General features: G+C 40.5%; 1 protein-coding gene across 3 annotated transcripts; it reads left to right on the top strand.

The window, feature by feature from the left end:
* The first annotated feature begins 4,586 nt into the window (after positions 1 to 4,586).
* LOC136671710 (vitellogenin-like) lies at positions 4,587 to 13,338 on the top strand. Of its 3 annotated transcripts, none has more exons than XM_066647511.1 (26): positions 4,587 to 4,766; positions 4,844 to 5,009; positions 5,792 to 5,812; positions 5,903 to 6,048; positions 6,158 to 6,409; positions 6,498 to 6,659; positions 6,784 to 6,932; positions 7,023 to 7,173; positions 7,667 to 7,824; positions 7,902 to 8,067; positions 8,151 to 8,276; positions 8,380 to 8,598; positions 8,681 to 8,898; positions 8,979 to 9,076; positions 9,174 to 9,298; positions 9,390 to 9,491; positions 9,587 to 9,718; positions 9,812 to 9,992; positions 10,070 to 10,172; positions 10,261 to 10,446; positions 10,562 to 10,689; positions 10,903 to 12,050; positions 12,140 to 12,337; positions 12,457 to 12,605; positions 12,705 to 12,843; positions 12,932 to 13,338. In XM_066647511.1, the coding sequence occupies exons 4-26, from the start codon at positions 5,932 to 5,934 to the stop codon at positions 13,178 to 13,180; spliced, it is 4,656 nt and encodes a 1,551-aa protein (XP_066503608.1). In that variant the 5' UTR covers positions 4,587 to 4,766; positions 4,844 to 5,009; positions 5,792 to 5,812; positions 5,903 to 5,931; the 3' UTR covers positions 13,181 to 13,338. The 3 variants fall into 3 exon arrangements, with proteins under 3 accessions (XP_066503608.1, XP_066503607.1, XP_066503606.1); XM_066647510.1 differs by having other exon boundaries at positions 5,433 to 5,812; XM_066647509.1 differs by having other exon boundaries at positions 4,844 to 5,363.
* Positions 13,339 to 15,255: the final 1,917 nt, after the last annotated feature.

Raw genomic sequence — 15,255 nt, 5'->3', positions numbered from 1 at the left:
TTTAGAGTAGCTACGTAAACTATGATTTGAACTGTGTCATAATCATGCCCTCTCTCTTGCCCTGCCTCTCGCAATGTCTTAAAATATTAAAAACCTATGCTCAATCAGCATTATGACCAATAGATAATATGCTTGACATAAATGTAACACATTCTTGTATTTCATGACATGCTGGAAATAATAGGCAGATTCCCTGCTGCAATAATACAATGATTGTGCTTCAGTACCTGTACTGGCCATATTCATTAGATTATTTATCATATCATTATTATTTCAGAAATCACAGTTAATGGTATGTGTGTGATTTTGTTTAGATATTATGAATAATTTTAATCATATATATCTTCCTCTTTTGTCCTTAATAATGTTTTTAATTTGTATTGGAACTGACTCATGTATTAGTGTCATAACTCCTCTAGACTGGGATGTAAACTGTGCCATGAATATTTCACCCCTCCACCTCCTCCTCACCCTTAAAATGTCAGCATGAAGAAGATGTGTTTCTTGTAGAAACACAACTTTGGAGTCTATTTCCTTTAATCTTGTCATGACCTGTTTGAGTTTTTGGAGGCGTTGCAGACCCCTACAGTTCCATGCAATAAAGTTATGATTTATACTCTGAGACATATGAGAACATAACAATTAGGTTGCTTGTATTGTATAAATATATAGGCACAACTGAACTGGATGCTAGAACATGTATCCAACCCACAAAACAGAGATACTTCCTTTCTCCCAAGTTCCTACCCCATATTAGGGAAATCCCACCCCCCATCGCTATGCCTCCAGTCATTGCCAATGACCAATCCCCACCTGGTAAGGATAGGTTAGACCACTTTCTGAACTTAACCTATACCACTGCTACTGCTTAATTATAACAATTTTACTACTGCTCACTGACAATGGGTGCTAACTTAAAGGACAACTTCTCATTAAACTAATTGTCTTTACATATTTAGGAGCATAAGTATATCAACTCAAATGTACTGTGTGAAAAAAGATAAGAGAAAAAAATGTTACATCAATAATTTAGTCATTTGTGTCTCAACAATACCTGACCACATACCGTATTGACAGGCTTCTTTTCTTAATTATTGCTGTGTGTGTTCTGAGACATCTTGGATTTTCTTGATAAACACTCTTGCCTCTGCAGGTGTTTTGAATGTATGTGTTTTGCTTTCATAAGTCGCCAGGAGGGTAGCAAGGTGGGTCATGCCATGCCGAATGCCCAGTGTGTGCCGCTCCTCACGGATCGGGTCGAATTTTTTTCCTCAGCTGGTGCACCCCCGTGGCCAAATCTGGATAGAAGCGAATTCGCTGGTCCTTGTAGTAGATGTCTTTTTTGTCCCACGCAACTCGAATGACTGGCGCTCCTGCTGTTTGTCTCGGTAGTTTAGGAACTTCACTATCAAGGCTCGCGGACGAGCGAGCCTTGATGTGTTGTCCTTCTTTGTACCAATTCTGTGCGCTCTCTCCAAAAGCGTCGCATTCATCAGTGCGTCAGGTATCCATTTCTCCAAAAAGGTGCACACGTCTGGTCCCTCAGCACCCTCTGGCAAATTCACAAGCCTTAAATTGTTTAAGCGGGACCTTGTTTCCAAGTCCATAAGTTTGTCTTCCATCATTTTGTTTTTAGATTGCAAAGTGCTCACCGTAGCTTGTAAACTAGTCACCTCGTCTTCCATTGTAACAATGCGCACCTCTGCCCGAGCCATGCGTTCACTGCAGTCTCTCACCTCCTTTTTCACGTCACACTGTCCAGTTTCGAGGAGAACTCATTTTTCAATGACTCCAGCGCCGCCAGTATCTGGTCAGCTTTGTTACTCTCTAGCTCGCTTTCCTCGTCAGGTGTAGCCATGTACTTGCTAGCTTTGTGCGCTTCCCCACTTAGGTTGTAGTCGAGCAGCTTAGTTTGTTTGGATGTCTCACTTTTTCCTTTACTTGGAAAAAATGACACAGGAAACAAAACGAGAAACAGCAGAGACCGACTAATGAGCTAAACAATACAAAACCTAGACTTGGAACGAGGAAACAACAGAGACAAACATATCGGACTAAGCAACAAGACACGGAAACACTGGATGTTAAACAACACGACTTGGAGGAAAGAAACAAGAAGCAACATGACTAGGAATTATAACAAATGATTGATATGAGGAAGAAAACAAGGTAACAAATGAGACACGGATGAGGAGGAGGAACAAAGGGGGGACTAGGGCGGAGACATGAACAATAACAAACAGAGCCATGTGCTAAGTGAGCACATGGCAGGGACAACAGACCTGACAGGACAAGGGCGTGACAATAACCACAGATATATTGCATTCTTAAATCTGCAGAAGTAAAACAAATAAGTTAACTTGCTGAGAAGCAAACTCTAACTTAAAACTATAGAAGAAAGTGTCACTGAAAAAATTATTTGTATCTGTTGAACTAACTTGAAGGTAATTATAAAAACATTTTCTGCTATAAATAAAAATGAGGTACTTAAAAGCCAAGATATTAGGCCATTAATGTAATGGAAAAATGCAGATTAACACTAATGAGTAATGATTAATAATAACTAATGACATAATATATGGGGTTTGATTAATCTTGGTTGAACCTTACTAAATTATGTAGGCCTTAGTACTTGAAGGTGAAGGGACTTATTTCATTGTGTGGTTACGGTGACCTGTGGGAGGAAGTCGCTGAGCAGATTAGAAGGAAGGCAGTACCTCTGGAGTGAAGGACACCTCTCACCATTTCTCCCTGGCAACTATAAAGTTGGAGATAATGAGGCACCAATAAGGGAATGTTTGGGTTAATGGAACGAGACATGTTGATGGTGTACGTGACTGGGGTTCTATATATATGACTTTATTTTGTTCAATAAACTCGAGAGATAAGAGAGAATCTTTGACTGTGTCTTATTCCTCTGTTCTCCCCAAAGAATTCTTTGAGCACTGATCTTTCGATCTTCCTTCCTGGTTTTACGTAGATTAATTTTAAATTTGCCATAACAATTTCCTTTTGTCAAAACATGATAGGAGACCAGGTTAACCTGACCTAAAATCGATTGTTTTGTCAGTTAATTGGCCAACTCTATGTCTCATCAGACATAGTCTGACATATTAGTTAATATTTCTGACTGTTGAATCAGCAAAAAAAAAAGTCAGAAATAGAAAGCAGATTCTCAGTGAATTTAACACATAACACCAGCCACGAGAGCTGTTGTGCTTGCCCTGACTGTGGCCCTCATAGGTAAAGCCATGATCTGCATATTGTAATTCTTTTTACTCTTTCAAGAAACAAACGAATTTAATTTAAAAAATTTGATGCATATAATGAGAACTTTATAAAGAAATAAAAAAAATCCCCCCTCTTATTTCATTTAGCCAGTCATCAGATTAACCTGGGTAAGAAATGTTTCAGCATGTAACAACAAAATGTAATATTGCTGCAATTTTTTTTCATTTCCAAAGTTTGCTGCTGGTAAGACCACTGTATACAAGTATCAGCGTCTACTTTTGGGTGGTCTGCCTCAGGAGGGTCTGGGCAAAGCTGGCATTAATGTCAACAGCAAGGTTCCCATCAGGGCCAAGGCACAGAATACCTTCCTTCTGAAGGTAAAGAGATTGTATAAAAGATTAAGAAAATATATCGGTAGAACATACAAACATTGATAATTTCTAAATGTTTGTCCTCTATTGAACAGAGTCTGGCAACGCAGCCAAAATGAAGGCTATTCCACTTCTGCCAATGGATTTTCCTTAGTGTGATAAAAGTTCATGCTAATCACATTTATCCAAGAATATTAGATAAAGTATCTAAGAGTTAATTATTCACTTTGAAGTGACTGTTGAGTCAATGAAAAGGGTTCTATAAAAAGGCAGATTCTCAGTGGATTCATCACAAACCACCAGCCATGAGAACTGTTGTGCTTGCCCTGACTGTGGCCCTAGTGGGTAAGATCTGGATTTAGTACAATAATTTCATTATTTAGAAAAAGTCAGTGTCAATTTAATTGTCAAGTAAGCTTTTGATAAAATAAATGTTAAAAACCTAGTGCTGATAATAAAATATAATTTTTATTTTATTTGATTTTAGCAAGTCATCATATCAACCTTGGTAAGAAATAGATTCTCAGTGAATTTAACACATAACACCAGCCATGAGAGCTGTTGTGCTTGCCCTGACTCTGGCCCTCGTAGGTAAAGCCATGATCTGCATATTGTAATACTTTTTACTCTTTCAAGAAACAAACAAGTATATAAAAAATTTGATGCATATAGTGAGAACTTTATAAAGAAATAAAAAAAATATTGATTGATTGATTATTAATGAAATTATTTCTTTTAGCGAGTCATCAGATTAATCTTGGTAAGAAATGTTTCAGCATGTAACAACAAAATGTAATATTGCTGCAATTTTGTTTTCAGTTCCAGAGTTTGCTGCTGGTAAGACCTCTGTAAACAAGTATGAGGGTCTACTCTTTGGCGGTCTGCCTCAGGAGGGTCTGGGCAAAGCTGGCATTAATGTCAACAGCAAGGTTCTCATCAGGGCCAAGGCACAGAATACCTTCCTTCTGAAGGTAAAGAAATGACAGATGCAGAAACATTTTTTAGCACAGAAAAATTGATAATGTGTTGTTTTCATCAAAGGAATTTTTCATCTGGCCCCAGATGTAGAGGTCCTGCAACATTTGGCCACAAACAACATGGCCATGGCCATGAGGACACTCCACTGAACATTTGGAATCAGCACAAAACCAAACCTGTCTACAGGTAACATTCTTCTGAATATTTTTATGAAATGACAAATCCCTTTGGCTCTATTTTACTAAAAACTGTGAATCTGACAGACGATGGATTCTGGGCACAATCCTTGTGGTGTGAACAACAGCATTTGTGCGGTTCCTTAAGAAAAAGTTCCAGGCTGATGAGTTTGCCATCCCTGAATTGACTCAGGCCCTTCTGGTTGATTTGCAACTGGTCACCGCTAATCCAGACACTATTCATCAAACTGCTGTAAGTACTTAATTTTACACTGAATTGTTGCAGAAGCTTGTATATAGCTTTCTAAATATTTGTCCTCTGTTGAACAGAGTCTGGCAACGCACCCCAAAATCAAGGCCATTCCACTTCTGCCAATGGTTGTGCAACTTAAATGTGGACACTGGATTTTCCTCAGTATGATAAAAGTTCATGCTAATCACATTTATCCAAGAATATTCGATAAAGTATCTAAGAGTTAATTATTCACTTTGAATTGACTGTTGAGTCAGTGAAAAGGGTTCAATAAAAAGGCAGATTCTCAGTGGATTCATCACAAACCACCAGCCATGAGAGCTGTTGTGCTTGCCCTGACTGTGGCCCTAGTGTGTAAGATCTGGATTTATTACAATAATTTCATTTATTCATTCATTATCTGTAACCGCTTATCCAATTCAGGTTCACAGGGGTCCAGAGCCTACCTGAAATCATTGGGCGCAAGGCGGGAAAACACTCTGGAGGGTGCGCCAGTCCTTCACAGGGCAACACAGACACACACACCTATCCAATGTGTGATTTTGGACTGTGGGAGGAAACCGGAGCACCCGGAGGAAACCCACGCAGACACGGGGAGAACACACCAACTCCTCACAGACAGTCTCCCAGAGCGGGAATCGAACCCACGACCTCCAGGTCCCTGGAGCTGTCTGACTGCGACACTACCTGCTGCGCCACCGTGCCGCCTTTACAATTATTTTAAAAAACTAGTGCTGATCATAAAATATTATTTTTATTTTATTTGTTTTTATTTCTTTTAGCAAGTCATCAGATCAACCTTGGTAAGAAATATTTTGTTATATTAGAACACATTGTTATAATTTAGATTTGTTTTTTCAAAAAAACTTACTGTATTTTTTTTTCTGTTCCAGAGTTCCCTGCTGGTAAGACCTTTGTATACATGTATGAGGGTCTACTCTTGGGCGGTCTGCCTCAGGAGGGTCTCGGCAAGGCTGGCGTTAAAGTCAGCAGCAAGGTTCTTATCAGGGCCGAAGCACAGAATACCTTCCTTCTGAAGGTAAAGAGATTGCATGAAAGATGAAGGAAATATATCGATAGAACATAAAAACAATGATAATGTGTGGTTTTCACTAAAGGAATCAAACCTGTGATGATTTTGCCTTTAGCTCATGGATCCTCAGATCTTTCAGTGCACCGGCATCTGGCCCCAGGATCCTTGTGTTCCTGCTTCTAAACTCACTGCAGCACTAAATGCTCAGCTAGCAATTCCCATCAAATTAGAGTATTCTAATGGTGTGGTGGGGAAGGTATTTTCCCCTGCTGGAGTCTCTGCTACTGTTCTGAACCTGCACAGAGGCATCCTCAACATCTTTCAGCTGAACCTGAAGAACACCCAGAATGTCTATGAGCTGCATGAGGTAAGTGATTAAACAGAGCCGCTATCTGATATCTATACTGATTTATGTCATATTCTGTCAGTTCAACTAATATCTTTAATATTCTAAGGCTGGACCTCATGGAGTCTGCAAGACCCACTACACGATCAGAGAGGATGAAAAGACCCGGCAGATTACTGTGACAAAATCCAAAGACTTGAACAACTGCCATGAGAGAGTGATCAAGGATATTGGTTTGGCTTACGCTGAGACGTGTGCAGAGTGTCAGGAGGTGAGATCAAATCAAATGTTCTCAACAAATAAAGAAGCTAAATGTAAATGTACATGTGGTATATATATATATATATATATATATATATATATATATATATAATTGATCATCCTGCTCATCACAGAGGCGTCAGAGTTTGACTGGAACAGCAACCTACAGCTACATCATGAAGCCAACTGCTGCAGGAGCACTGATCTCTGAGGCTACAGTTGAAGAGCTCCATCAGTTCTCACTGTTCAACACTATCACTGGAGCTGCCCAAATGAAGGCCAAGTCTGTTGTGCCCTCTGATACTTTAAATATTGTTCCAACAATCAAGCAATGATGAACAGAACTGTAATGAAAATGGCTTTCTCATTTCAGACAAACTTTGAACCTACTGGAGGTGCAGAACACCCCCCTCTCTCCCATCAGTGGTCTGTATATGGCCCGTGGATCCCTGAAGTACGAGTTTGCCACTGAGATTCTCCAAACTCCCATTCAGCTTCTGAAGATCAACAATGCTGAAGCCCAGGTACTAATATATTACTTTTGTCTGACAATGAAATCCATCCATCCATCCATTATCTGTAACCACTTATCCAATTCAGGGTCACGGTGGGTCCACAGCCTACCTGGAATCATTGGGCGCAAGGTGGGAATACACCCTGGAGGGGGCGCCAGTCCTTCACAGGACAACACACACACTCACACACTCACACATTCACGGTCACTTTTGAGTCGCCTACCAACGTATGTTTTTGGACTGTGGGAGGAAACCAGAGCACCCGGAGGAAACTCAAGCGGACACGGGGAGAACACACCAACTCCACACGGAGCGGGAATCGAATCCACAACCTCCAGGTCCCTGGAGCTGTGTAACTGCGACACTACCTGCTGCATCACCGTGCTGCCCCTGACAAAAAATCTTTCTTGTTAAAACATTATAGTGACAAAAAACCTATACTTTTTAAGTTCAAGTGTTTGCACTATCAAGTTAAACTGAAGTATTCTACTTCCTCCTTCAGATTGCAGAGGTTTTGCAACATTTGGCCACAAACAACATGGCCATGGCCCATGAGGGCGCTCCACTGAAATTTATTCAGCTTGTTCAGCTTATGCGTGTAGCTACTTTTGAGTGTATTCAGAACATTTGGAATCAGCACAAGACCAAACCTGTCTACAGGTAACATTCTTCTGAATATTTTTATGAAATGACAAAGCCCTGTGGTTCTATTTTCCTAAAAACTGTGCTTCTGGCAGACGATGGATTCTGGACACAATCCCTGTTGTGGGAACACCAGCATCTGTGCGGTTCCTTAAGGAAAAGTTCCAAGCTGATGAGTTTGCCATCCCTGAATTGACTCAGGCCCTTCTGGTTGGTTTGCACCTGGCCACCGCTAATCCAGACACTATTCATCAAACAGCTGTAAGTACTTAAATTTACATCTGAATTGTTGCAGTGCAGAAGTTTGTATATAGCTTTCTAAATATTTGTCCTCTGTTGAACAGAGTCTGGCAACCCATCCCAAAATCAAGGCCATTCCAGTTCTGCGTGAGGTGATCATGCTTGCCTATGGTTCCATGATTGCCAGACACTGTGCTGAAGATCCTACCTGTTCTGCTGATCTGCTGAAGGTGAAATGTCTGCTCATATGGTTATTTCAGGTCTGATCTACAGGTTTTGCCTGCAGAGGATTACATAGGTTTGTAAATTTGGCTTTTCCACTTCTGTCATCAGCCTATCCATGATCTTGCTGCTCAGGCCATTTCCAGAGCCGAAATTTCTGAAATCACCCTGGCTCTGAAAGTTCTGGGCAATGCGGGTCACCCTGCTAGTCTTAAACCTATCATGAAGCTCCTGCCTGGATTTGTATCTGCTGCTGCATCCATGCCTGTGAGAGTGCAAGTTGATGCCATCTTGGCCCTCAGGAACATTGCCAAAAGAGAGCCAAAATTAGTAAGTATGAGGTGAAGTGTGAATATTTTTCTGTTCTGATTCAGTTTTGTTTAAGCAGATAAAACACTATTTCAATCTTTAGGTTCAACCAGTGGCACTACAGCTTTTCATGGATAAGACTCTTCATCCTGAAGTGCGGACGGTTGCGCTCATTGTACTGTTTGAGACCAAGCCTTCAGTGGCTCTCATGACCACTATTGCTAATGCTGTGCACAAAGAGGCAGACAAGCATGTTGCCAGTTTTACTTACTCTTACATCAAGTCTCTGACCAAAAGCATGGCCCCTGATTTGAAGGATGTGTAAGAAAACTTTCCTTTTGTAAATAAAAACATGATGCTGTAATGCTGGAGCCACAAGTGACCCTGTTACTATGTTACAGGGCTGCTGCAGCTAACGTTGCCATGAGAATCTTATGCCCCAAGATGGACAGACTGAGCTATCGTTTCAGCACTGCTTACCAGCTGGACCTTTACTTGTGTAAGTTTTGACAAGAAATTCAACTTCTTAAAACATGTGTAAAACTCTTGTGTTTATATAGTAATGCTAATTATGTTGTTTTTTACTCTATATAAAGCTCCTCTCATGGCTGGTGCTGCTGGTACTGCTTTCATCATTAATGATGCTGCCACCATCTTGCCCAGAGCTTTTCTTGCAAAAGCACGTGCTTATTTGGCTGGAGCTGCTGCTGATGTTCTTGAGGTATTCATTTCTGGGATCACCAATGATTTAATTTAGAACATATAAACTTGTGGTCTACTGAAAATGACAATTATTTAATTTTGTCATCCAGGTTGGATTCAGAACTGACGGTCTTCAAGACGCTGTACAAAAACCTCATCCAGCAGATCAGAATGCTGATCGCATTACCAGGATAAAGAGCACAATGCAAGCAGTAAGCAATAAAAACCGTGTCCAATATTATTTTAGTAGGGTAATTGTTTTATAACACATTTAATATATCTGCATTAATTTTTGTTTGTATTTAAGATTAAGGACTGGAAATCGATGTCAGCCAAACAGCCACTGGGTTCCGTCTATGTCAAACTCCTTGGACAAGAAATTGCTTTTGCCAACATTGACAAATCCTTCATTGACCACATTATTCAGCAGACAGCACAGGTATTTCATTGATGTAATCCTGCATGAAAATATCCTATATTTGTTTAAATAACTGCATGTAAAATATGATCATATATAATGTCCACTTTCTAGGTCACAAGATTATATGCACGTGAACTAAAAGAGATTGTTAAGTCCTTGCAGAAGGGCATTGCCTTCCAATATGCCAAGCCTATCCTGGCAACTGAGCTGCGCCGTATCATTCCCACAACTGTCGGTGTGCCAATGGAGCTTGATTTCTACACTGCTGTTGTCGCCTCTGCATCTATTAATGGTAAAGTTCAATATGACCATTCAATATGATCATATTAGACATGTATGTGAATGTTAATTTTTTTTTCACTTTATTAGTCAAGGCCATCATCACATCTTCTCTGCCTGAGCAACTAGAGGCTACCAGTCTCGATCAGCTGATGAAGACTGATTTTCAGCTGCAAGCTGAGGCCAGAACAAGGTGTCCTTTCAAAGATGCATTTAAATTATTAATGTGATCATTAAATGGATAAATTAATGTAAATGTATGGACCTGGTTTTGTTTCTAGTGTTTCTATGCAGTCCTTTGCTGTGATTGGAGTGAATACTGCTTTGATTCAGGCTGCTGTAATGACCAGAGGAAAGATCCGTGCTGTTGCACCAGCAAAACTGGCAGTTAAAGCTGATTTGCCCAAAGGTCACTTTAAGGTGGAGGCTCTGCCTACTTCAGCCCCTGATCATGTTGCTGATTTCAGGTAATGGAAGGAAATGCATTAATCAGCATGTAAACCTGATTTAATGGAGTTAGTGCAATAAAAGACAAACTGTGTATGTTCAGTAATTAGTTAGACTTGTCCATATTCCTTCCAGCTTAGAGACAGTTGCTGTAGCCAGAAATATCGAGGATCTCCCCAATGAGAAAGTGGTGTCCCTGGTACCTGCACAACCCTCCCAAGCTGAGTCTTGGCTACCTACTTCAATTCAGAAGACATTTTGTGGTAGAGTTCCTTAATTTTCTTTCAAGGGATGTGCTGACATCACTTCACGCAATGCTGGTTTCATGGGATACAATCCTTTTTACTATTTTATTGGACAGCACTCAGCTTGTATTTCAGTGGCAAGATGAAAGTTCTGAAGTTACCAGGTTTAACAGGAGGTTTACACTGTTATCTGAAATGGGTTTATGTCATACACTGTAATGTGTGTTTCAGGTGATGGTCCTACACTGGAAAGACTGGAGTTTGAGATTGACATTGGTCGTAATGCAGCTCAAAAACTTGTTAAAGAAGTTAGCGTTTTAAAATCTGAAAACCAAGAAGAAAACTTCATCCTGTTGAAACTGGGGCATGTCCTGGGTTCTGGAACGACTGATAGGAACTACCACTCACGACTCTCACGCAGCTTGGGTAGTTCAAGCAACTCAAGCAGCTCTAGCAGCTCAAGCAACTCAACCAGCTCAAGCAGGGTCAGTCAGGGTTCCGGCAGGCCCTTAGGCCCTTCCAGGATTCGCAGAGATAAAGGAGTTCTTCAGTGTATGAATATGTTGAAACTGGGGCATGTCTTGGGTTCTGGAACGACTGATAGGAACTACCACTCACGACTCTCACATAGCTTGGGTAGTTCAAGCAACTCAAGCAGTTCTAGCAGCTCAAGCAACTCAACCAGCTCAAGCAGGGTCAGTCAGGGTTCCATCAGGCCCTATGGCCATTCCAGGATTCGAAGAAATAAGGAAGTTCTTCAGTGCATGAATATGTTGAAACTGGGGCATGTCTTGGATTCTGGAACGACTGATAGGAACTACCACTCACGACTCTCACGCAGCTTGGGTAGTTCAAGCAACTCAAGCAGCTCTAGCAGCTCAAGCAACTCAACCAGCTCAAGCAGGGTTAGTCAGGGTTCCATCAGGCCCTATGGCCCTTCCAGGATTCGCAGAGATAAGGTAGTTCTTCAGTGTATGACTATGTTGAAACTGGGGCATGTCTTGGGTTCTGGAACGACTGATAGAAACTACCACTCACGACTCTCACGCAGCTTGGGTAGTTCAAGCAACTCAAGCAGCTCTAGCAGCTCAAGCATCTCAACCAGCTCAAGCAGGGTCAGTCAGGGTTCCATCAGGCCCTATGGACATTCCAGGATTCGGAGAGTTAAGGAAGTTCTTCAGTGCATGAATATGTTGAAACAGGGGCATGTCCTGGATTCTGGAACGACTGATAGAAACTACTACTCACGACTCTCACGCAGCTTGGGTAGTTCAAGCAACTCAAGCAGTTCTAGCAGCTCAAGCAACTCAACCATCTCAAGCAGGAGCAGTCAGGGTGCCGTCAGGCCCTATGGCCATTCCAGGATTCACAGAGATAAGGTAGTTCTTCAGTGTATGACTATGAGCATCATTTCCAACTACATTAGGTAAAGTTAATGTAGATTTAATTGACATTCTTTATTCCATAGTTTCTTGAAGATGCTATTCCACCTGCATTTGCCATCGTTGCTCGTGCTGTGAGGAGTGACCGTAGTGTGGGATACCTGATTGCTGGGTACTTGGATAGATCCACTGCAAGATCACAGATTGTGATTTCATCCATTGCTGATCAGGGCAAATGGAAGATGTGTGCTGATGGTGTCCTGTCAAGCAAGCATAAATTGAACGTAAGTCTGGTCATCTGCAGCAGTTTCTGGGAGACTGCCCTGCTTTTATTTACGTTGATTATCATTCAGAATGATAGAAAGATTTGCACTAAGCTCTCATTCTCTAACTGTGCTTTTAGGCCGAGGTTTCTTGGGGTAAAGAGTGCCAGGAATATAACGTGACTTTTAAGGCTAAAGCTGGAATCCATGATTCAAACCCTGCTCTCCATTTTGAAGTGGAGTGGGACAGACATCCTAGACTTTACCTTGTGACCAGCTATGTTAAATGGTATAGATGAAACATCAGAATAAGAAATCACACAGAGTGTTTCTGATTTATACACAATGTTTACTTTTTATCATTCCTTGCATGTCCTTCTACCAACAGGATATCTGAATACATCCCAACTTCATCTCAAAATACTGGATTGTCTATTGAGAATACTGATAACAAGAAGAGGGAAGTTGCTGTAATTGTGGACCTTCCAACTCAGAGGTCCCTTAACATCATTGTGAGAGCGCCACAGGTAACGAGTAATTTATCTAAAACTGTGAAGAACTGAAAATTTTTTAACACTCAACTAACAGCTTTTATCATTTTTATTTTACCACTAGATGACCCTGACACAGATGGATGTGCAGCTACCTGTTGCTCTGCCCATTGAAAAAGACGGACGCATTTCTGCTCTCCAGAATGTGGATATTCAAAGCACCATCAAGAAACTGGATTCAGACTTTCGTGCTAGGAACAGGAATGCTACAATTGAAACTCTGCAGAAATTAATGCAGCAGCTGCAGAAAGTAGGCGAGAATGTGCTGGACGACATGGAGGCTGCAGAACGTTCTTCCAACACTGGAAATTAGTAAAATTCTTCAAAGACAGCATTTATGCCACAACTGAGAATTCTGACATAAATGCCTTTGTGGAGATGGCTGAATGCTATACTGACTTTAAGCTAACTCGTTTAATTGCAGTGAAATACATCAAGTAAATAAATAAACAAATCCTAAGTATTCAAAAAACTAACACTGTTTGTGTTTGTTTTATTGAGTTTCATATTACATTTATATTTATCATATTTTTCAAAATTACTTGGAAGTGCTTTGTTATGAAATGCCTATTTAATTTAATGAAAACAGAACAATGAAATGGTCTGAAAATAAATAATATATTAAAATAATAAATACTCACAGGATACTTGGAAACACACAGTATATTAATAAAATATTATCAGCGATAAAGTACTGACAACATTTTCAAATAATAAAATGTTATGATAAATGAGTATGAGATTGGAAAGCTATTATTAATTAGGACATTTTGCTAAAAATCTACCAACACAGCATATAATGTGCATCTAAAAATGCAAATAAAATAATTTACACCAATAAACACTTGGGCATCAGACAGCAGAACCTTTGACAGATTAAAGGAATTAGGGCTGGATAATTGTTTGTTGACCCTGGCCCTACTTGAGGGCAATGGGTGACATGAGCGTTAAACTGGTAATGCTTCACTGCAGTTATAGATAGTACGATGGTTCATAGTAGGCTTTCTATGACTCATTCAACTGTTCAAAGACCTTCCACTGGGTCTGACATCATTCCTAGGGTGGAGAAAGCTTTGGGCTTAGAAGTTGATTCTGTGTCACTTTAGAAGGCTCTGTTTTGTTGATTCAGAAATTCAGACATCCACTGTTATTTACCCATTCAGACTGTGGGACCAGGAATATTGGTCTTAATGAAACGATCTTGTCAGTGCTAATACAGAAATAAAACCCTCTTCCAGGCCAGCAAATAGGTGTTTCGATGCTAAATTAGTGGAGCTTGTATAAGAACATTATCAGGGCAACAAATTAAATAAAACACTCAAAGAACAAAAGACAGATGCATTACAAATCTGAACAGGTTCTTGTACTTTAAACTTGGGCTGTGACCCTAATTTCTGTTTGTTTGGTTACTTGCACAACCCTGGTTCTCTGAAATGGGGGCAGTATCTGACTATAGGAAACACCATATGTATCATTAAACCAACTGAGTTCATAACGGGAGGCCATGTCCGTCAATGGTCAAGCACACTCTTCACTAGGTGAAAAGCAAGGAGGGAAGTCTGATTAGATTCCTCACTTCTGTTTCAGAGAACATTAAGGGAAGGGTATATGACTGCCTGCTTTCCAAACTGGCTGAAAGTGTGGGCACTGAAGCAAAACAGTCTGGTCCAGCATGACCATCTCTTACTCCCTTATAAAATAGTGAGAGGATGTGTGTAGTTCCAGCCAGGCACACTGATGCAGGTGGTCAGAGCCACATGAGAAAACTGTTCATCAAGGATTGCATAACAACTGTGATATAGTAAATATAATTACAGGTTATGTCTGTGTGGTGCCCATACTAAGTGCTAGTAATAGTACAATGATGTCTAGCAATAAAGCCCAGCTTACTGTGGCACAAATGTCCCATGTAGAAATGCCTCTGACAAGAGCTTACAATTCAGCCATTTAACTGGGCTGAAGTCTCATAAGCTGAGCTAATCACTTTTAGCATACTGTGGGATAAGTGCTAAGATCAGACGGGTGACTGTCTGTGATAGGCAGCCCATGTTATGAAGAGCAGAATTTCTGACTTCAGTTTACCAGCTGCTGGGAGGGAACAGAGCAGGTAATAATCTATATAAGGGTGACTGTGGTTTTCAAAAAAGAGGACACTTGGGGCAGGACTAGGGAGATCATGGAATACTTATTTTTTCTGTTCATACCAAACTACAAAACTTAAGCACTGTATTGAAATAATATACACGTGACTCGTTTACATCAGAAAACTCATGAGAGAAACTGACATTTTTATGATGATGTGTTTAAGTTACTAAAAGCATGCACCACATTTAATTACCAGAAGTACCTGAGAAATGAACAGGAAAACCACAGTTATGTAGAAATACT

Source organism: Hoplias malabaricus, chromosome 16 (assembly GCF_029633855.1).
Source record: "Hoplias malabaricus isolate fHopMal1 chromosome 16, fHopMal1.hap1, whole genome shotgun sequence".
Lineage (NCBI taxonomy): Eukaryota > Metazoa > Chordata > Actinopteri > Characiformes > Erythrinidae > Hoplias > Hoplias malabaricus.
The sequence above is the reverse complement of the archived record's forward strand: the minus strand, read 5'-3'. Positions and strand labels throughout refer to the sequence as shown.